The sequence below is a fragment of the Dipteris shenzhenensis genome, chromosome 27 (genome assembly GCF_047967505.1).
Source record: "Dipteris shenzhenensis isolate YYH24624 ecotype China chromosome 27, Dip_SZ_1.0, whole genome shotgun sequence".
Taxonomy (NCBI): Eukaryota; Viridiplantae; Streptophyta; class Polypodiopsida; order Gleicheniales; family Dipteridaceae; genus Dipteris; species Dipteris shenzhenensis.
In genome coordinates this window covers 4,022,713-4,046,876 of record NC_141622.1, presented here as the reverse complement: position 1 = coordinate 4,046,876, position 24,164 = coordinate 4,022,713, and the positions used below count along the sequence as shown (strand labels likewise).

Here is a 24,164-nt window from a genome sequence, read left to right as displayed (position 1 = left end):
TCTACCTTCATTTCTCTCTTATTTTGATTGCTGGAAGACACCTGTATCTTGCGGGGAGCCTGAAGAGAGGATAGGTGCGAGGAAGGAGCTCGCCCCTCTGCCACAGACAGCGGGAATTGGTTCCAGGTTCTGTTTTTCCTTGTTCTTTCTTGCTTTGCAGCTTTTTGCGTGTTGTTTGCAGTCCTTTCAAGACTCCTATAGGTTCTAGCAAGCACCCAGAAGCAAGAGTGTTCTTATGGAAGGCCTAAGGACAGTGTGGATGCATGATATAGCCTTGAGGCTGCCTTGAGCTCAGTTTGTCACTGGTATGGATGCCTAAATGCCTCTCAGTTGGGTCAGATCAGAAGTGGATGCTTGAGTATGCCTTGCTAGTTGGAATTCTAGCGGTGCACTTGGATTAGATGCCCTAAAGACAAGTAGAGGATTTGCAGAGAGGAATAGTGCAGGGGTGAACCCTTGTTGTAAAGCATTTCCATTCAGAAGCATTAATTAAATACCGTAAGGGGCACCAAGTCATTTGGGGCCAGTGCACTGTGTATTGTTTTCATTGAGCAGGGGCATTCTAGCCTCCCCTTTGTTGTTGCTAAGTTTTGCTAAGTGCTTGAAGTGACTGAAGCTTGCATTGTGGCTATTTATGAAGTTTATGACAGAGTAGAAGAAGATCACTGCCCTTTTGTTTATTGAAAGCCGGTTTCACTAGCAGCCCGTACAGTAGTACGATTGCTTCAAATCACCAACAACATGTCTGTATAGCATTACGGTGACCTCGAGGAGCGTGCAGTAGTTGCACAACTTGCAAAAATGCCTCGTGCAACGTGCATAGGACTCGTACAACAAATGATAAAGGTGCCTTGGGATGTGTGTCAAAAAATGTGTGCAAGGGAGCGTCCTCGAAAATCGTGCCAGGAGAAAAACATTAGAGATCCCGTGGCCTTTTTTCCAAAACGTCAAAAATCCCATCAAAAGGGTAAGGGGGGTGGTTGGTGGTGGGTGCATGGGGGTTTGCCACATGGCTTGCCTCCTTGATTAATGCCCCTAACCCTTGTAACCAATGACAACGTTGGTTTGCCCCCACAATAAAGTTCTAACCCCTAAAACCAATGACAACATTGGTTTTCCTTGGGCCCAACTTTATGACCCCTCTAAACTTTGCCTTGCCCCTAGCATTTTAGGCATAGTGTGTGCACCTAGGGATTGAACCCCTTCCCAGGGACTTGTGGGAATCGTCGCTTCCCTTGGGCTAGTCCCCTAAGCCAAAGTTAGCACGGTTCATAAATTTACGTCTATCCTCCTCTTGAAACAGCAAACTATCAAGTTTGTTGCTATGAACATAAACAACCAGCAATGATGATATGGTCTAGGAGAGCGCGCGAGTCCTTCCATATATCAATGGATCATATTGTGGAGTGGGTGATACACTCATCATAGAAGTCCATAGCAAATGTATTGTCAGCAAGCAGTACCTCGGGTGAGACATACAGTGTCACCAAGCGACTTCTAGATACTGTGAGCCTGTCTGTTGACAAGGGAGTGGAGGAATTACCCCCCTCTTGAGCATCATGCAATGCTCCAAACCTACGCTCTGCTGAGCCTGAAGGAGCTACAACCGAAGTCAGCTCAAAGCACGACAATTGAGTGGACTACGCCACTCTGAGTGAAATCTGCTAGTTCACTCTCCCCCAAGAACTTGAACCACACACGCATGGGATTATTGGATCCTAGGAACATAGATCTCGGTACTCGATATCCTTTCAGACTTGCATGGATTTACTTCTCAAGCCATGCCGAGCAACAAGAGCATCCAAAACAGGCATGTGATACATGGATTTGCTGCTCTAGCCATGCTGGGCAACAAAAGGCGATCAAACTTCTCCAAAACTGAGAAAAACCAGTCAACCAGCGCGTGGGACCACTCGAAATTCAACAAAAAGCTGTAGCTTTGCAAGAGGAGAGGCCCAGGAGGCGGTAGAAGCAAAAAGGTCCAGAAAAAGCCACTTTTGCAAATTCGACCAGCAAAAGAAGTGCTCAGCTCTGCTCGTCCTACCAAACGCACGGAGGGAAAAGCATATCACTACGAAGGGGAGGCAGAGGGGAAGCCATCGGGACAAACGGAAATCGAGGAATCCAAACAGGTGAGGAGTTATGAAGAAAAACGGAATTCAGCTGAAGGAGGCTGAAAAACCAGTCCAAAATCTCAACAAAGGGAGAAGATGAGAGAGAAAACCACACATGTGAAGTTTAGAAGGCTCAAGAAGGTCCAGGAATGGCAAAGGAGCATGTAGAAGGCACTAGAGCCACCTGGAACTCTAGGGGGGGCCACTGAAGGTACATGGCCCTCTAGGGGACTCATTAAAAATGCCACATCATCATTTCCCAACAACCATTCTTTTAATTCCTTGGAATGCCTTTGGGCCTAAGGATTAATTACGCTTATGTGCTAGGCAACATGCCGCGTTTAATTACACATTATTAAGCCCACGCTTGGACTTTTAAAACCAAAGTTGTCATGGTCTTGTAGTACATTAAAGTACTTAGAATTTCACGCCCCCGTGACAAAAGCAATCCAACACTGTTAAGGAATACTCATCCCTCAATTTACCATTCAGCCTAGAAAGAGGAAACTCTCCATCTTCTGACTGGTACAAAAAGCAACCGAACTTGCAGGGAAGAACCATCCTGCAAGTTACAATGCAAAACGAGCAGGGAATAACCATCCTGCGAATAACAATGCAGCCTAGAAAGAGGAGACTCCAGTTTCTGGCTATTACAATAATCCATACCAGAATTACTGCTTCTTACCAAAGAAAAACAAATCTCCTAGCGCGCTCTTTGGGACTGGGCTTACTATCAAGCCTCGGGTCCACATCAGACTTGACTTTAGTTGTCTTGGCAAATTTCCTTTTCGTGAAAGAGTCATCCTACTGCTTACCTTTGAACCCCGGAGTCATCCCTTGCATGAGAGCATAGGCTGTAGTAGCATTCTCAATCAACTGAGTGGGGACCTTTGTCTTGGTGCAATTGTCACGAAGCTCCTTTGGCAGCCCGCAGCAATATGTTTGCTCGGACAGAGGTACATGCCTGTAGCAGTTCACAGGCAACAAGCCTTCCCAAAACTTTTTATTGTACTCTTCCAAATTTCTGCAATACCCCGCATCTAGCTTGTACCAAGCGGTCATAATATCCGCCTTGAAAGTGGTGGTTAACCATGCGGTGGGAGAACACCTGTTTGAATTTAACCTAGGTGGTAGGTGCTCTGCCCTGCAAAAGTAAATTAGTCCACCATTGGAGTGCATTTCCCTTCAAGAAGGTGGCTGCCACTTTGGAAGACTCCGTGAAATGACCACCTAATAGGCGGCATCATACTGCTGCACAACAGTCAAAGCCCTTACTTTGTCCTGCATCCCATTGAAAGTTTCAAATTTCACAGCTGCCCCTCTCTCATAATCTTTCAGCTTGCCTTTGGGGGTAAGATTATCAGAAACAGGGGTCTGTAAAAACAGCGGAGTCGCGCATTTTGAGCCATACCACCAGTACCCATGGTGGGGTTAACCATTCCGAGTCCCACTCCCTGCATCTGTGGCATATTCCAAGTGCTGCCCATCATTCCAGGCATCCCTTTCTGCATACCGGGCATTCCTCCCATCATATGCTGCTGGAAATTCTGCATTCCGGGCTGCATGCTGCCCACATAACTGTCTGGCATTCCGGGCCCTTCTGTGGGCTGTCCCACCATTGCTTGGAAAACTGATCCCCCTCCAAAATACCCTGGCTGCATCATTGCTTGGGGAAGAACTTGCTGTCCCTGATTTACTGAGTGAAAGTTATTTGCATTACCCACTCTAGGGGCAACCAAAGGTACCACGAGTGGCTGTCCACTTGAAGGAGCGTGCTTGTGAGACTGCTGATGCTTCTTTTGCTGCTTCTTGGCTGTCTTCTTGCTTTCAGGAGGAGCATTACTACCAAGAGGAGCTTGCATAATCTCCATGAGACTCTATTGTAACTGTGACATAGCTCCCATTGCACTTTGCATTTGCAACTGGAAAAGGGCATTCGGATCAAGCTACTCAGCCTCATCTACCTCGTCCTGCAAGTCCTCAGTGGCATGCCCAGAAGGAACGGGCCGTTCCCCACTGTCTGGCTCCTCATTACCCCCACTGATGCTATGCTCCTCCTCCAAGCTATCAGACAACCTGTCTTCCTCTTGCGCTGAAACAATCAGAGACCTCTCACGGTGTGACATGCTTGTTGTTGTTATGGCTGTAACAAAATTGCAATATAGGATTTCTTCACCCAACACTACCAGGGCTCACCTCTGTGGAAAGATGGTGACTATTCCAGCGATGGAACCACAGTAACCAGCCTTCAGTTTCCTAAAGGGCAGTAGACCGTAACTATCTTAGTATATTCATTATTCATAGCCATATTGCATCATTTCCAACCTCTTAATTTTTTAACAATACCTCTTAGAAACAACTTGAGAAATAACTGGAAGGAGGCTAGAGTGCCCCTGCTCAATTGAAACCAAATACCACACTGGCCCGAAACGCTTGGCGCCCCTTCCTGTATTTATTTATTTCTTTAGAAATGGAAATTGTTCATACAACAAGGGCTCTCCCTTGCACAGTGTTTCAAGCTATTCCTCTGTCAAAGCCAAACTTCAAAGTAGATGCTTGCAAGGTCATGTTAGTGTAGGTTTTCTATCACCCTAAGAGTAGTTTCTGTGAAGTAAGAAAGCCATAATAAAACGTTAAATAGATATTTTGCTACTTGCAACACCATAGTAGTCTGAGCTCATTTTCCAAGCTTGGAAGTTGAGCTGGAAAATGCATAGCGCATAAAGCATCATGTCCCATACTATTGCAAAAATTCTTAGGGACAGCATTGAGTACAATTTCCATGCTGCCATGTTGAGGTATTAGACTCAAAACAATAACTACTTTATTGGATGCACAATGCTTACTTCTATCTCAACTACCTTCAACATAATTCTAGTTAGTGCTTTGTGGGTGTCCTTAGCTCGTCGTTAACCAACCAAGCTATGATTATGGTTAATATTTGAACGTTTGCTGTTACACTCAAGTTGAGGCAACATGACCTCGGAAGGGTCAGTCGACATTTTCCTTTAAAGGATCAATGTTTGTATTATATTTCTTTGGGCTTCACATAAATGATCAAAAGGGAATTAAGGTCAAGGTCCTTGGTGAGGGTGACATGGCACAAGACTAGGTGGATCTAAGGCTAAAGGGTCTAGATGCATTAAATGTGCCAAGGGGCAAATGATTTCAATGATATCCCAAGAGAGGGGTAAATGATGCATTTAGGAGGTACCTTAGAATGAAGACATGTGGCATACTAGATCCATCTAGGGAATTGGGGTTCGGTGGAATTTTGCAAGCAGGAGCTTTCACATAATATTCAGATTCTGAGTTTTGCTACCACTGAGGTTGGTTGGGAGGAAAGTGTATGTGCCTGTGCCTGTGAATTACAAAGAAAGTTAGGTGTTAATAGTTTTTTTAAATGTATCATTTGGTATCAGAGCCCTGGTCGCATGATTGTATTGGGCTGTGGGAGTTTGGAGCGACGCTTCGCTCAGAGTGCAAAGAAGAAATGCACACAAAGTTATACGGGATTGGAGTCAAAGACGAAAGCTGTACGTGGGCTTTGTGATGGGAATCTAACGAGCTGTTGACGATTTGAAGCAGGAGTTCACGACTGCAAGCAGAGGGTTATTGTGTCGTTACGGGACTTACATGTGCTACTTGAAGGGCGCTTGGAGTTGGATACCAAGGTCCATTTGTTTGGTGGAAAGGAGCTGCGTTGGATATTAGAGTGGCGCACGCGTAGGTTTACGGGTGGTTACCTTCAGGGCTCCTTGGCATCGCGGGGACTAGTTGTCGTTATATTTTGGTATTTTTCGTCGTTGATTTAAAGGCGTGGAAGACGAGATTATAGGAGCCTGTGAGCACAGGTTAGATTTGCAATTACTTATATCGTGATTCAGTGGGTAGTCGGGGCTAGTGCTTACGTATGGCAGTTTGATGGTAAGCGGTGCGCTGACGATTCTTGTCCTTGTACGGTGGTGAGAGAGTCCGTGAGCGGTTCATATATTTCTGTTTGGTAATTCAATAGCTTTGCAAAGTTTGTGCATTACGATGGACAAATGGTTGTGTTAGTCGTGACAACTCTGCTCAGGGCTTGACTAATGGATTGTTGAGATACGTGCATTTTGCTGTGAACGAATATTGAGAAGATTGGTTACATTTAGTCATATCAAAAGATTAATGAGTGTGTTCACGAAGACCTACCTGGTCAGCAGTAGCCAAATCGACGTCACATATTGAAACAAGAGAAGAAAATTGGGTTCCAAGACAATCGCATTCAAGAAGTCGATTCTGAGTTACAGATCGAATGGTGGCTAGCAAGAAGAAATTACCAGGGAGCATCCTACTCTGCTTTTCTTGAATTTTGGTATTTCTAGTGCTATTTCAGATTTTATTTGTCTTTAGTTTGGAGTTCCTGCTCGTTGTATTGGGTTCCAGATTTGGGAGGCATATTGGATTGATGCAAACATTCGGTTATATGCTTGTTATGCATGGGATATTTGCAGTTTAGGTGTGCAGGAGGTTCCCTAGTATAGGAAAAAGTGGTTTTGGTTGCAGTTGATATAATGCCCGGTTAGCTGTAAATTTGGGAGTTGGGCTTTCGATTCTGGTTACAATTTAGGTGTGTTGAAAAAAAACACACACAATCCCATCGACCTAAATGGAAGTAGAGGAAGAAGCTTCTAGGGTGGATCCTGTAGAGTCGGGAGTCCGGCCGACCCCGCAAGTATCGCGCCCAGCAGGCCATACACTATGTGGTAGAATTGCATTATTGGAGGATGCCTTGCAACAGATTTTAGCGCAACAGTTACAAGCAAATGTAGGGCAATCCGAGCTTAGGAAAATGGTTCATAGTATGTCTGCTAGACCATCTCGTGAAGAGAAAGGTAAATCTCCAATGGAGCTTGAAACCAGTGTTCATACGGTCGAGCCTAGGAGGGCTAAGGTGCCTAATATTGCCAATTATAGGCCAGAAAAGTATTCTGGTCGGATGTCTGACCGTAGTTTTGATATCGTAGAGACCTGGTTACACAAATGGGACGAGGCCTTCGCCATTTGTGAAATTAGGAATGATATGAAGAAAATCCGCGAGGCCACCCATATGTTTAATGAGGCAGCGGATAGGTGGTGGATAAAACAGCAGAAAGATGGAGTGGCATCCACTACTTGGGAAGGGTTTAAAAAAGAATTTAGAAAACACTTCTTACCTCCTGACTAAGCGTCTTGAGCTTGGGATCAGTATCGAAACCTTCGTCAGAGAAATTTATCAGTGGCGGAATACACTGATAAGTTCAGAGAAAGTGTAATGAAAGTTTATGAACCCCTACCTCAGTCAATCCAGGTAAAAGATTTAATCTTTGGATTGAATGACCGGATCAAAATGGAAGTTCGGGCTAAGTATGCGAACACGCTAGATGAAGCAATTGCCATAGCCTTGAACTATGAGGATGCAAAAGGGAACAGACCAAGTGGGTTTGTGTAGGTTGGGACTCGGTATGAGTACCCGAAGAAAATTGGGTTTAAGAAGAAGTGGATTAGCAAAGAAAGTGTCTCACAGCGTAGTGGTCAAGCCAAGCAGGCGAAGCCAGTTGGAAGCCGATTGAGACTCCTAAATCAAGTACCACCATTGGAATGAAAAGAAAAGTAACACCAATGGCAGCGCGGGCTTGGTCGAAGTCTTCTTTGAACCCAGAGCAATGAACCCAGAGCAAAGAGAAAAAGCGAGGAGAGAAGGCTTGTGTTTTGGATGCCTTCAGTCTCATCAGTGGAAAGATTGTCCACGAAATAAGGATCATCGGATGGCTGAGATGGTGATCTCAGAATGCGACGTGGAAATGGAGGGAAGTCCCAGAGCAGAACAGATGCAGATTCAGCTAGCGGGATCTTCTCAAAGGTCAGTACCTGTTTTGTTATGTGTGTTTGTTGCTAAGCTAGTAACTAGTGTACCTGATAATGTCCTGTCAAAGCCCGTAGCAACGGGATATACAGCCTTTAACGATATGAAGTTAATTAAGATGAAGGAGCCTCTGTATAGATTACATAGCATTGAATAATATCACTATTAAGCACAGGTATCCGAGGGCTCGGATCGATGATTTGCTAGATGCGTTACATGGGGCCGTAATTTTCAGTAAGATAGATCTTAAATGTGGCTACCATCAGATTCGTATTAGAGCCGTGGATGTGCATAAAACTGCTTTTAGAAGTAGGTTTGGACATTATGAGTTTTTGGTAATTCCGTTTAGACTTACTAATGCTCCAGCTACATTCGTCATGCTTATGAACGATTTACTACGTCCGCATATCGGGAAGTTTGTAGTACATTTTATTGACGATATTCTTGTGTTCAGCAAAAGTATTGCTGAGTATCACGAACACTTAAGAATAATGTTGAATACTTTGATGAAAGCCAGTCTTTATTTAAATAAAAAGAAAACTGTACTGTGTATGGTAAGACTTGAATATTTAGGATTCATTATTACTCCTGAGGGGGTAGAAATGGATCCAAAGAAAGTGGCTGCGATACTAACTTGGCCAATTCCTCAGAGTTTGATCGCTTTGTGATCAATCTTGGGATTTGTCCAATTTTATTGAAGGCATATCAAAGGATATTCCGAAATAGTATTGCCATTGACTGATCTGACCTCAGATAAAGTACCTTTTATATGGGGACAGAATCAACATGAGAGTTTTAATACCATAAAACAAGCTGTGGTCTTAGGACTGGTGTCAAAAATAGTTGATTTTCAGAAAACGTTTTTTCTTGAAACCGACGCAAGTGGCATTGCGGTAGGAGCAGTTCTCCTCCAAGAGGGAAGGCTAGTAGCCTTTGAAAGTAAGAAGCTTTCTCCCTCTCAACGAAATTGGCTAACTCATAAATTAGAGTTGTATGCTGTTGTCCATGCTCTGAAAACATGGAGACATTATTTGTATGGGTCAGAGTTTTATGTTGATGTTGATCATGATACTCTGAAACATTTTTGTAAACAACCTAACTTGAGAGGCCGCCAAGCTAGGTGGGCAGAACTCATGCAGGAGTTTAACTTGACGATTCAGTATCGAAGAGGAAAGGATAATAAAGTTGCTGATGTGTTGTCACGCATTATGCATAATATGAGTTTCACGGTATTAGAAAGTGCTCTAATGAGCGAGATTAGAGAAACTCAAAAGGTGGACGAGTTCATTCAGAGCATTTGGCCTAAGGCTCATGTGTTTAAACTCGGGGAAAAGGATGACTTGGCATCCAGAAAAGGCCAAACTTATGCAAGATATACCATAAGGGATGGTATGGTAAAAAGAAATGGCAAGGTAGTAGTACCTAATCAGAATGATCTCAGGCAGAGAATCATTCAACAATGTCTGTAGGCCATCTTCTGGTGGTTCTAGTGATGCCCTATAGGCCATGGTATGTGCCTTGTAGGCATAAATGTAGGCACTTGTAGTGTTAGTGCCTTTTAGGCCACATAGGACACTTAGTTCTACGTGACACCTAGGACACTTAGTCCTAGGTCTAGGTACAACTTGTACTCCTATTTTTCATCATCCAAGATTTGACGTGACGGCTAACTCATCGCTTCTTTAGCTACTTGCACTCTCTCTCTTCTAAGCGATCCTACAGTGGTATCAGAGCCCAGAATTTCTTCATGCGCACCCTTTCTATACAGTCCGTACAACTATACAGACGTTTGTATAGACACATACGGATCCTGCATCAGATCCCGTACGGCTCATACCTGTGTCGTCGTACGTACTTGCGTTGCATACAGTCGTCGTATAGCTAAGTAACTACATCGCCGTACATTTGTACCTCCTCTGTATTGCACTACATACGTCTCTGTACAGGCACTGTACATGCATACCAGCCTCGTACCTGCATCCGTATAGTTTTCGTACCAGCGTACCAGGCTCGTACTTGCATTAGTACAGATCGTACTATTTGTACCGTACAGTCGTACGACTGTACGTTGGATTCAGCACACCTGATCCGTACAGCCTCCGTACAGTTGTACCTGCTCTGTACAACTTCCGTACAGTCATACATTCTGTCAGTACATATCGTACTATTCCCGGGATTTCAGTACAGGTTTGGCATGTGTGAATTATTTGCAGTATATTCTCAAAAATTTGGGCTTTTGAGGACTTTTGCTATCCTCATCCTCCTTCTACTGTTTGAAATCTTCCCAAGCCATTTCAACAGTTTGGAAAGCCTACATCTTGAGGTCTATACTCTGGGACAGGTGCACTTTTGCAGTCAATTTGTGGACAGCAAGTCCTAATTTTGCAGTTGCAAGCCTTGAGGCTATTTTTTGGGATTTGGTATGCAATTTCTCTTTTGATTGCAATACATTGGGACAGATTGGAGAACATTGAGTCACATTTGCAGGACATTGAGTCAGATTCGCATACATTCGGTTACATTTGCAAAAATTTCAGCAAAATTTGGGGCTTTTCTGCATTTGCCCTCTTTTTGGCCTATTTGCCCTCATTAAATTTGGGGCTTTTGCCAGGTTTGCTGTTTTTGCAGTGAACATTGCCTGCCGCAGTCACATTAGATCTGCATTTGCCCTTTGATTTGGGTCAGAAATTTGCAGATATTTGCTGCCATTTTTGGACAGCCAGTTTTTTGCAGTGATAGCCTTGAGGCTTTTGGGTTTTCATGTCTTTTTCAAGGTATCACATTTGCTATGGCTGGGAACAATCAAGATTTATTTGGAGTTCTTCGTGAAGATGATAAGTTGGATGGCACCAACTATCCGATGTGGTCTTATCTCATGAAACATATTCTTGCTGCAAAGCATTTGTGGAATATTGTTCTTGGGGCTGATCTTAGGCCAGCGAATGCTACAGTGGTTGCCTCTACTGCTGGTCCCTCTGCAGGGGGTACTACTCCTGATGCCTCTTCCTCTAGCACTCCTGCGGCTGCTCTTCCAACTCAAGAACAATCAAGATGGGATGCAAGAGATACAAATGCACATTCATGCATTGCTTTATCATGCAAGAGAATCATTATTCCACACATCCGGTCTTGCAGGACAGCAAAGGATGCTTGGGATAAATTGGCTTCTCTCTATCAGATTCGCAATGAAGCTCGTGTTGCATATTTGAGAAGGCAATTACAGGAAGTCAGTATGAATGAAGGTGACTCTATGGATGCATACCTGACAAAGGTCAAGGACCTCATGGAATAGCTTGCCAACATTCATGAGGTGGTGCCAAATTCACAGCTTGTCAGTACCACATTGAATGGACTGCCAGATACATATCAAGGGTTTGCTACAACCCTTCGATTAGTGGCCATGGGTTATCCAGACCACTATTCTTTTGATGAGCTAGTTACTTTGCTTTTGCAGGAAGAGCAAAGTAGAGCTAATAGACAAGCCATTATTCCTGATCATGCATTTGCTTCACAGCAGACATGAAGAGGCAAGGCTTCCAAGCCTATGGGCAAGCCAAAATCTGCGCAGAGCAGCTGCAATTCCTCCCATGCATCTAAAAATACAGCAGATAAGTCAAAGAAGAAAAGATGCAACTATTGTCGCAAGCTTGGACATGACATTTTACAATGTAGGAAGCGCATTGCTTCGGAGAAAAAGAAAGCAGGATTGACAGTTAATACCTCACATGCTATTGAATCCCATGAGCCAAAAGATGCTTCACATGCACACGCTCTTCAGGATGATTGGGCATGGGCTGTATATTGCTCATTTGATCCCTCCAAAGCTGATGCATTCTTTACTGCTAATGATGCTCAGTCCTGGTACTTTGATAGTGGTGCTTCCAAGCATGTCACATCTTGCAGACAGTTGTTTCATTCTTTAGGTGATGCACCTCGAGGGGGGACTGTTACATGTGCTAATAATGCTTCATATGCTGTAAAAGGAGTTGGAGATGTGCAGCTCACATCCATTTCAAGCCATCCTGTCACTCTGATAAATGTTCTTTTTGTGCCTGGTATTGAAGTCAACTTGGTTCAATTTCAGCAATTGTTACTTCAGGTTTCAGAGTGATTTTGATGGCTATAGATGCCTAGTTTATGATCTTCGTGATGACAATGCCATAGTTCTCACTGGCACTCTGCAAAAAGGGCTTTATCATCTTGATCATCACTCAGCTGCACTTTCTATTGAAGCGTTGGCTATTTCAGATTCACAGCTTGCTGAAACTCATCTTTGGCATGAGAGAATGGGCCATCTCAATTATAGAGCTCTTACAAAGCTACATTCACAGCAGATGGCAAATGATGTACCTCAAACTCACACAGTTTCCAAACATGTGTGTGAGGGTTGTCTTTTGGGTAAGATGCATCGATTTCCTTTTCAAAAGAATTGTCCAAAACTCTCACAAAGGAAATTGCAGCTAGTACATAGTGATGTCTGTGGCCCAATGAGGACAAATGCCATTGGGGGGTATAAGTATTTCATGACTCTCGTTGGTGATTTCACAAGATATTGCTGGGTATATCCTTTAAAGGCTAAATCTGAAGTTTTCTTATGCTTTCAGAGATGGCTGAATATGGTTGAGAATGAATCAGGATGCAAGCTTGTCACCCTCAACACAGATAGGGGGGGAGAGTATATGTCAAAGGAGTTTGATGCATTTCTGTCTTCACGGGGCATTATTCACTCATGCACTACTCCTTACACTCCTCAGCAGAATCGTGTTTTTGAAAGGAAAAACAGGTCCACAATGGAGATGGCCAGATGCATGTTTAAGGCGAAGTCTTTGCCCAATAAATTTTGGCTTGATGCAGTAATGTGCGCCAACTATGTGCTGAATAAATCACCTACACGGGCATTGAAGACTATTACACCTTATGAAGCATGGAAAGGCAGGAAGCCTTCACTTTCACACATGAGAGTTTTTGGGTCTCTTGCATATGTTCATGTACCATCTCAGCTGAGACATAAGCTTGATGACAAGGCAATCAAATGCATATTTATTGGTTATAGCCAAGAGAGCAGAGGGTATCGGTTATATCAACCAAATACTAGGAAGATTATTGTCAGTAGAGATGTAATCTTTGCTGAACATTCAGCTTCTCCTCTTGTGGACTGCAAAGCAAAGCCAGATGTTGACATGTTTGATGCCTTTGAATCTTGGTTACCTCTGCCATCAAGAGAAGAGGATTTCGATCAGCAACATGAGCCTCCTGCAGCCCCTCCACTAAGCAATAATCAGCCACAACCTCATGCTGATTTGCAGGTTTCTCTTCCGGCACAAAATGATCCCACTACTCATGATGCAGTCATTGAAGAAAGGGCTGTCAATAGACAGCAAAGGCAAGTTCCCAGATGGCTTCTTGATACATTGAGGGACAGCAAACAAGATCAGCCTTTTGCTGCCCGGACAAGATCAGGGAACAGACAGCATGGTCACTTTCTTGAGTTTGCACTCCTTGCTACAGCTTGCAATGAAGAGCCTCTGTGCCATAAAGATGCTTTTGACAGCAAAGAGTGGATGGATGCAATGAGAGCTGAGTTACAATCTATTGCCAAAAATGACACATGGGAATTAGTAGATCTTCCTCCCGGCAAGCATGCCATTGGAACGCGGTGGGTCTACAAATTAAAAAGGAAATCTGATGGCAGCATAGATCGATACAAAGCCCGTCTTGTTGCAAAAGGGTATGCCCAACAACAAGGCATTGACTTTGAGGAGACATTTGCTCCCACATCCAGGATTACTACCATTAGATGTGTCATTGCTATTGCAGCCCATCGTCATTGGCAAGTGCACCAACTTGACATCAAGACTGCTTTTCTTCATGGAGATCTGCAGGAAGAAGTCTATGTCACACAACCTCCTTGCTTTGAGGTTGTTAATTCTGAAAATAAGGTATGCCGGCTTAGAAAAGCCCTTTATGGTTTGAAGCAGGCACCCGGGGCATGGTATGCCAAAATTCATGCACACTTACTATCCCTTGGTTTTCAGAATAGTCCCTCAAAACCCACTCTTTATGTCCGTGGGAGTGGATCTGATTTTTTAGTGCTGATTTTATATGTGGATGATATGCTCATCACGGGCCCAGATACTCAGCAAATTGCAGCTTTCAAGGCTGATTTGCAGCAGATTTTTGACATGTCAGACATGGGACGGCTCCGTTATTATTTGTACATTCAGTTTGCTCATGTTGAGGGGGGTATCATGATATCTTAGTCCAAGTATATTGGACAGCTCCTTGATCGTTTTCAGTTTGAGGATTGCAAGCCAATCTCTACTCTAGTGGACCCTGGCTTCAAATTCTCAGCTCATGATGGGAGCCCACCATGTGATATCACTCTTTATTAGTAGGCTGTTGGATGCCTTATTTATTTATGTCACACCAGACGTGACTTGTAGTATGCAGTATCTCAGCTCAGGAGATTCATGCACATGCCCAGTTCACAGCATTGGCAGGCAGTGAAGAGAGTCTTCAGATATCTCAGAGGCACTCAGGATTTAGCCCTCTTCTATGGTGATCAGGGTTCACTTACCATGCATGCTTACACGGATAGTGACTGGGCAGGATGTTCCGATACCAGAGTGTCACATACTGGCAATTGTTTTTTGCTTGGCAATTCATGTATCTCTTGGCTCAGCAAGAAGCAACCAACAGTTGCCACGTCTAGTTGTGAGGCTGAGTACAGGGCAGCTTTCACCGCTACAATAGAGTGTGTTTGGCTTCGACAGTTACTTACAGAGCTTGGTATTTGCCAGACATCCTCCACTATTGTCTACACTGACAACCAGAGTGCTTTGGCCATTGCGCGTAACCCAGTGTTTCATGCGCGTACCAAGCATATTGAAGTTCACTATCATTATGTTCGGGAGCGGTTGTCAGTAGGAGACATAGAGTTGTCCTATCTTCCTACAGAGCACAACATAGCAGATATGTTTACCAAGGCACTTCCTCGTTCCAAGTTCGAAGTCTTCCGACAGGCTTTACACTTGGTTCCCTTTGTTACATGATCTGACATCCCTTGTATATTCATAGGTGGCTATATCCTTTTGGATGAACATGTGCCACCATGACCAGAAAATACCAGGTATTTTGAGACGTTTCCAGAGTACTTCAGCCCATCCCATGGAGGGGGGTTTGTAGGCCATCTTCTGGTGGTTCTAGTGATGCCCTATAGGCCATGGTATGTGCCTTGTAGGCATAAATATAGGCACTTGTAGTGTTAGTGCCTTTTAGGCCACATAGGACACTTAGTCCTATGTGACACCTAGGACACTTAGTCCTAGGTCTAGGTACAAGTACCTCGTACTCCTATTTTTCATCATCCATAAGTGTCCTAGGTCTAGGTACAAGTTGTTGGGGTAAAGGCACATTGCCACCCTTTAAAAGTTATGACCCCTATGATTGTCTTAAGACAGTCATAGGGTGAATCCCTAATCCTAATAAAATCTATGAGTTTGTGGTGTGGCTCAACACATTTTTTACACACCCACACTTCTTGTGTCTCCCTCTCCTAACGTTCCACCCCTATCTCTTTCCCTCACAAGTGGTATCAGAGCCTTTTCTCTCCCTCTCACTCCGCTCTACCCCTCCCTCTCCCCTCGGGTCTCGTGCCCTCAGCAGCGAACAGGACGCGGCAGCAGCAGCAAGGCAGTAGCGTGCGAGCAGCGCGCGCGCAGGAGCAGCCGCGCGCAGAGAGCAGCTATAGCAGCAGCAGCAGCTAGCTGCTAGCTGCTACAAGGTGGCCGCAGCCAGCCAGGCAGCCGCAGCCAGCCGTACCGGCTGTACGGACGCCGCTAGTGCCCTCGCAGGTACAGAAATTTCAAAATTTTTTTGGGGGTTCCGTGCCCTCGCAGGTACAGGGTACAGCAGGTACCCTCCGCAGGTACAGAAGGTACAGCAGGCACAGATTTTTTTTTGGGGAAGAAGGAAAAGAGTGAGAGCACTCTGCCCTTTTGCGTGGTACTTGCAAGTACACGCAGGTACAGAAGTACAACGAGGTTTTTCTTGATGCATTCTCGGAATTTTTCAGTTCTAAAACTGTGCGCTTGAGGTACAGCAAGTACACTCGTGTCCCTCGTGCTTGAGGAGTGCCACAGTGTGTGGTGGTTGCATAGTTATTTTGTTTCGGGAAGATCAGATGCCTTAATTTGCAGAGGGCTTTTATGCTTTTGCTGAGTGCAAATCTCAGTTTTCGGGTGACAATTTCAAAGGGCTTTTGCCTGGAAGTGTATGCAGTTTATGCCTTGAGGCAGTGTGGAGCCAGGGTGCCCACATTGGTCTTGTTTCCGCAGTGTACTCAGTGACATTTCTTGCAGGTCACATTCTGTGTACGACACTTTGAAAATCTCAGTTGAGCCACGCTTGGCCAGGGCGCATCGTGGTTACTCGGTCCCTAACTGTCCATCGTTGACAGTGCTCAAAAGATCTTCTTTTCGGTGTTTGTACGTTGGGATCTGTGTTGCCACTGTGCACACAGGCAATTTATGCATTACTTTGTCAGGTGAAAGTGCCAAGAGAGCGCTGTATTTTGTATGCTACCTCAGTGTTGAGGTGTTTTTCACTTGGTACAGGTGTCAAATCAAGGGGCTTTTGCCCAGATTTTGCTTGTGAGCACTTGAATTACTGTTTGAGAACTTCAGATGCCTTTTATCCCCTTGGCAGAAGGGTGATTGTTTGGGATTTGTCCCATACTTTGTTGCAGGTTTTGTGACAGGCTGAGGTGTTTGGAGTCTTTTTCAGTGGACAAAACAGTGTATGACAAGTGGTTTATGCATATAAAATCAGTGCAATACCTCATCTGAGGTGGGAGAAGTGATCAGGACATCAGTGTTTTGTGTTTCGTCAGATGATGATGCACTTGTAAAGCACTTGTGGAACAGCTGCAGCATTCTGTAGTTACTGTTTTATGCCTATTTGAGCACGGTACAGTGTGTCAGAAGGTACAGTGACTGGAGGGAAAATTTTATGTTTTGCTGCAGATTTTTTGACAGTAAAAAACAGCACGATTGTGAGTGCTCCTGGCTCTTGATAGAGCAGGTTTTCTGAGAAATCAGAATTTTATTTAGTCATTTTTTGACTTACAGGAAGTCAGGCACTTTCCTTATCTGATATGGCATCAGGCAGATGACTTGGATGCAGTGAATGTTGCAGCAGAGGACAGTGACAGTGACAGACATGATGTATTATGTTCTTCTGCTGTAATTGCACATACATTGATTATTGATGGCCATGACATGCACACCTGGCTCTTGGATTCAGGTGCTTCTTTTCATGTTACGCCTCATAGGGAGTGGTTTACTTCCTACACAGGTACTCATGGAGTTGTTCACCTTGGGAACAACTATGTATGTCAGATTGCAGGGATTGGCAGTATACAGATAGTATTCTCTGATGGACGCATATTTATGCTTGATGGTGTTCGCCATGTGCCGCAAATCAAGAAAAATCTGATTAGCACTGGCTTGTTGGATGACAGTGGTTACCACACCACATTTGGGGATTCCAAATGGGTGATTACTGATGGCCAGGTTGTAGTGGTTGAGGGTTATAAGAGTGATACCTTGTACCCTCTTTATGTTTCCAGTGTAGGTAATCATGTTGTTGCCATAACCGAGCTGCCGAAGGTTTCATTGTGGCATAGCCGGTTGGGACACATGTCCGTTAAAGGAATGCAAGAACTATCACGTTTGGGTTATCTGCCGTCTCTTTCATTTTCAGATTTGCCTACTTGTGATCATTGCATTTTTGGAAAGCATTCTACAACTCCTCATAAGAGGAGAACTCCCCAGAATAGAGCACCGCTTGATCTAGTGCACACTGATTTGTGTGAGATGCCACAGCTATCACTAGGGGGTGCAAAGTATTTTATTACTTTTATTGATGATGCCACACGCAAAGTGTGGGTCTATTTCTTGAAGCATAAGAGCGATGCCTTAGATGCTTTCAAGAAGTTTGTCGCTCAGGTTGAGAATCGGACAGGACGCAGGCTGAAATGCCTCAGATCCGATAATGGGGGTGAGTATGTGTCACATGCTTTTGTAAAGTTCTGCGAAGCTAAGGGCATTAAACAGGAACTCACAGCCCCTCATAATGCATCTCAAAATGGTGTGAGTGAGCGGATGAATCGAACTATTCAGGAGAAAGTTCGATGTATGTTGTCTTATGCTGCATTGCCCCATGGCTTTTGGGCAGAAGCCGTGCAAACAGCAGTTCACCTAATTAACAGGTCGCCGAACAAGGCTTTGGAGTTGAAAGTGCCAGAGGAGGTGTGGTCTGGCAAGCCACCTTCATATAAGCACTTACGTGTGTTTGGCTGCGAGTGCTTTGCTCATGTACGCAAAGAACTGCGCACCAAACTGGAGCCAAAGTGTTTCAGATGCATCTTCATGGGTTACGGTGACGAAGGTGAAATGGGGTACAGGTTATGGGATCCTGTCAAACGGAAGATTATACGCAGCAATGACGTCATCTTTAAAGAGGATAGTGTACACAAAGAACCCATGCAACCTGTGGAATACAGGAGGGATGATGTCGGACAGCAAAGAATGCCCATTAATATGCAGCAGCAGGCTGCTGTAAATAACCCTGTTCAAGAGGGTATACAGGCTGAAAATCAGCCAGACAATTTTGCCAATGATGCACCACTGGATATGCCAGCAAATGGCGCTGTAGAACAGCCAAATATGGTGGTACAGCCACCCGTCATGCATGACGAACAGGCTAGACAGCAGCCTATTACGGAACATTTTGTTAGGAGAAGCACCCGTGTACAACGGCCTCCTGACAGGTTTGTTCCAGGAGCCAATAATGTGGCTGATTTTATCATGCTGACAGATTGTGGTGAGCCTTCCAGCTTCAAGGAAGCTATGGGAAGAACAGAGAAAAGGAAGTGGGAGAAAGCCATGAAGTCAGAAATGGACTCCCTACTTCAAAATGATACATGGGACTTGGTGCAGCTACCTGCAGGCAGAAAGGTTTTGCCGTGCAAGTGGGTTTACAAAGTCAAAGTGGATTCAAATGCTTTACCGAGGTATAAGGCCAGATTGGTTGCCAAGGGATTTAAGCAGGAGAAGGGCATTGACTTTGATGAGATCTTTTCCCCTGTAGTCAAGATGACTACTTTGAGAGCAGTGTTAGCTCTTGTTGCTCATGAAGACATGGATTTATGTCAGATGGACGTGAAGACTGCTTTTCTTCACGGAGATCTCCATGATGAGATCTACATGAGTCAGCCAGAGGGTTATGCTGTTAAAGGGAAAGAGCAGCTTGTGTGTAAGCTCAAGAGGAGCTTGTATGGACTCAAGCAGGCACCAAGGGAATGGTACAAGAAGTTTGATGCCTTCATGCAGTCCCAAGGGTATCATAGGTGTGAAACCGATCATTGCTTGTACACCAAACGGGCAAAGGATGGCAGTTTGATGCTACTCATTCTATATGTGGATGACATGTTGATTGCCAGCAAATCTCAGCAGGAGATTAGTGCTTTGAAGAAGCAACTGCATAAGTCTTTTGACATGAAAGACTTGGGTGATGCAAACCATATTCTTGGTATGCGGATTATTCGTGACAGGTCCAAGGGACTTCTGTTTCTGTCACAGAAGGAGTACATTGACAAAGTACTACAGAGGTTTAAAATGGAGGGAGGGAAGTCTATTAGTACCCCGTTGCCTCCACATTTAAAACTCAGAAGTAAGGATAGCCCCAGATCAGATGATGACAAGGCTGAGATGGCCAAGGTTCCGTATGCATCTGCAATTGGTTCTTTGATGTATGCCATGGTTGCCACTCGTCCGGATATTGCTTTTGCGGTGGGAGTCATTAGCAGGTATATGGCAAATCCAGGCAAGCGGCACTGGGAAGCAGTGAAAGGCGTCTTGAGGTATCTCAAGGGTACCAAAGACTTGTGCATATGCTATGGTAGGCAGGATGCATTGGTGCATGGTTTTACAGATTCAGACTATGCAGGGAATGCAGATAACCGGAAGTCTACTACCGGTTATATTTTCACATTTGCAGGAGGTGCTATATCATGGGTGTCTCGGTTGCAGAAATGCATTGCACTGTCAACCACTGAAGCTGAATATGTTGCAGCCACTGGGGCTTGCAAGGAAGCAATATGGCTTACTCGGCTGGTGGGAGATTTGGGCATTACAGGAGATATGCCAGTTTTGCATTGTGATAGTCAGAGTGCTATCATGTTGGCAAAGAATCCGGTCTTTCATCAGAAGACCAAGCACATAGATGTGAAATACCATTTCATCAGGGAGGTACTGGAAGACAAGCGGCTTGAGCTTGTGAAGGTGCATACTGATGATAATCCTGCAGATTTTCTCACTAAGAGCTTGCCTACAGAGCGGTTTGCACATTGTCGCCACATCATGGATTAGGATGAGACCATTCTTATTTTATGGTCTTGTATACAGTAACTGTATATTGCTGTAATTTTTATTCTTTTCTCCCCTTTAGGCACATTGGCCTTTAGGTGGGAGGTTGTTGGGGTAAAGGCACATTGCCACCCTTTAAAAGTTATGACCCCTATGACTGTCATAGGGTGAATCCCTAATCCTAATAAAATCTATGAGTTTGTGGTGTGGCTCAACACATTTTTTACACACCCACACTTCTTGTATCTCCCTCTCCTAACGTTCCACCCCTATCTCTTTCCCTCACACAAGTACCTTGTACTCCTATTTTTCATCATCCAAGATTTGACGTGACGGCTAACTCATCGCTTCTTTAGCTACCTGCACTCTCTCTCTCCTAAGCGATCCTACAATGTCATGATAGCCCATGTGTGAGACATCTAGGAGTCGAGAAAACATATGATCTCGTGAAGCGAGATTTCTTTTGGCCAAAGATGAAAAAACATATTTATGAATATGTGACACGTTTTTCGTGTCAGGTAAGTAAGGCAGAGTGGGTGGTGCCACTCAGACTTTTACAGCCTTTGGAAATACCACTAGGTAGGTGGGAGAGCATTTCCATGGACTTTATTATAGGTTTGCCTACGACATAAGGTGGATATGATTCTATCCTTGTAGTAGTTGATCGTCTTACCAAGATGGCTCACTTCATTCCAACTAGAGAGTCTGTTAGTGCCCCGCAAGTAGCGGACTTGTTTATTAAACATATATTTCGTTTGCATGGATTACCCAAATCCATAGTGTCAGACAGGGATGTCAAATTTACCAGTCATTTTTGGACTGCAGTGTTTGAGACACTAAGGACTGAGTTGGGAATGAGTAGTGAGGATCATCCAGAAACGGATGGTCAGACGGAAAGAATCAAGCAAATTTTAGAGGATATGCTTAGAGCATATGTGTCATTGAGGCAACATACATGGGACAAGTGGTTGCCATTGTTAGAATTTGCCTACAATGATAGAAAACATTCCTCTACAGGGTTTGGTCCGTTTGAGCTGAACTATGATTATAGATCAGCGAATCCAACTACAGTTGGAGTACCTCAGAAAGTGCCTAGTGCCGCGAACTTTGTGGTTCAGATGTGGGAGATGCCATCACTTGCGAGAGCTAACATCCGCTAAGCTATGGATAGAGCTAAGGCGTATGCGGATGAAAACATATCCGTTAGAGAATATAAGGAAGGAGAAAAATTTTTCTCAGAGTTCCTTTGCACTCTAAGTCTTTGACTGCAGGAGAGTGTGCTAAGTTATCACCCCGATATTGTGGGCCGTGGTTAATTCTCAAAAGAATAGGCAAGGTAGCCTATAAATCAGAATTATCACAGGGTTGTAAGGTGCACCCAGTGTTTCATGTTTCTCGTTTAAAGAAATTTTTGCATACAGGTGACTCACTAATCGAGGGTGTTGTTTTGTTTCAGGAGATAGAGGATAATGCAAGACGCAAACCAACAAGAATCTAGAAACAATGCAAGTACGCAATCGGAAGATATCCACGGTGTTGATTGCATGGCATGGTTTACCTCTATTAGAAGCTACCTGGGAATCCGTATACCAGTTACGGAGAGTGTTCCCAGACTTTATCATTGAGGACGTTGATGCTTGAAGAGGGAAGGAATGTTACGCTCAAGTTGAGGCAACATGACCTCGGAAGGGTCAGTCGACATTTTTCTTTAAAGGATCAATGTTTGTATTATATTTCTTTGGGCTTCACATGAATGATCAAAAGGGAATTAAGGTCAAGGTCCTTGGTAAGGGTGACATGGCACAAGAGTAGGTGGATCTAAGGCTAAAGGGTCTAAATGCATTAAATGTGCCAAGGGGCAAATGATTTCAATGATATCCCAAGAGAGGGGTAAATGATGCATTTAGGAGGTACCTTAGAATGAAGACATGTGGCATACTAGATCCATCTAGGGAATTGGGGCTCGGTGGAATTTTGCAAGCAGGAGCTTTCACGTAATATTCAGATTTTGAGTTTTGCTACCACTGAGGTTGGCTGGGAGGAAAGTGTATGTGCCTGTGCCCGTGAATTACAAAGGAAGTTAGGCGTTAATAGTTTTTTTTAATGTATCATTTGCATTCCCCATAGCATGCTTATTATGCTAGTGTTGGGAACATACCTTGTAATTCATCGATTTATGATAATGTCTTTACTTTGTTGGTGTAAATACAAGGATGGCATAGAATATGTTGTGTTACAGCAATAAACATGTTTCTTGGAATATCGTGACTCTCGGTTGTTCTATCATCATTATTGCACTGAGCTATCAATGGGTGATTGGTTTCAATTTGTAGATTCCGAAGTTATTGCTTCATCGACTCTTTCCTAATTCAAGGTTCTCACTATGGATTGATGGAAAGCTTGAGCTTGTTGTTGATCCTTACCAAATTTTGGAAAGGTTAGTGACATCTCATTAGTTTGGTCATGCTTTGTTCATAGTGTAGAGACTAATATGTGATATATTGACTATGCAAAACATCATACAATACTCATGAACACGTTGATAAATATTATCAGATTGTCACAACATTGAGGCATCAAGTGAAATTATAGTATGCTGATACCTTTTGAACCAATGTATGAGCATCCCTTAGGTGTAGAAGTTGATTACAAGACAGTGAGATCCTTTCTTTTGTATATAATTATTGCTTTTTGTTACGTGCAATAGAAAGAAGGTTAGTCTTTTGATTCACTATATGCATGATGAGGATCCTTAGAGCACCGTGTTATGTCCACGTTGGCTGGTCAGGTTAACCTATGGTCACGTAACCTAACCTTAGCTTAATTGAGACATTTTTGGGAGTAGGACCTGCTGAGAATACCCAGCTAAGATGAGCCTGTCTGGGCTTGTGATTCCCTAATAACATTTGTGTGCTTACGAGACTGCGTGGTATGGGACACGTCGTCTTATTTGGGAGATCTTTGGTATGGGGTTGCTTCTCCTCTAGCGCGGGGGTGATCTTTGCCAAGGTTCAGTGGTTGGATAGAGTCTACACCTTTTGTGTGTTTGCGTTCTAACTCTTGTTGGGGCTTGCTTTTGGATACAAGACTGTTGTACCCCTCAGTTATCTAACCTGTAACGGGTGCTTCATTTGGTATCAGAGCCTACTCTATCTAGTTGCTTCAAAACGTCTGCTTGCTTTCTGTACCACAACCCTTCCCTGCTGACATTGCTCTTGCAACTGTTCGCAACAGCTACAGCACCCTACAGCAAGCGAAAAACAGCTCCAGATCCATTCGTCACACATCAAATCAATCATTAAGTCTCCTAATTCTGAACCAGAAATACTAAAACGGAAACAAAGTGTGTGCAGACTCTCTACGCTCAACCAGCGAATTGCTGCTACAACAAAGCGAAACGAAATTCGAAGCGTGACAATCCTCAAAGGCAACACACGATTATATAGATCAGGAGAAGCAGTCTACTCATGCTGTGAAATCCCAGCATATAGAAACTTGATTTAGCATCCTTGAGCTGCAAACAACAAAAACAAAATTGCATGTGGCAGAGGGGCAGAGGGGCTGTTTGCAAAGAACACAGAAATGCTGTTCTGGTATTCAGTTCCGTACTAGCAGATTGTTGCAGGCTGAAGGTGTCCGGTGTTTTTTGGCAGGGTTCATTTGCAAGTTCAGTTGTACATTCAGCCATTGTTTGGCTTAGCATTTGGGAGCACATTTGAAGCTTTAGCAGACATTGCA

General features: G+C 44.0%; 1 protein-coding gene across 2 annotated transcripts in view; it reads left to right on the top strand.

Annotated features, from left to right (window-relative positions):
• The window catches only part of LOC147883755 (putative hexosyltransferase MUCI70), a 54,521-nt gene that overhangs the window by 11,223 nt on the left and 19,134 nt on the right, over nucleotides 1-24,164 (top strand). For both annotated transcript variants that reach the window (XM_087398383.1, XM_087398382.1), the window contains exon 6: nucleotides 22,760-22,863. In XM_087398383.1, the coding sequence (XP_087254509.1) occupies nucleotides 22,760-22,863 (104 nt within the window). The remainder of the gene's footprint in view (nucleotides 1-22,759; nucleotides 22,864-24,164) is intronic.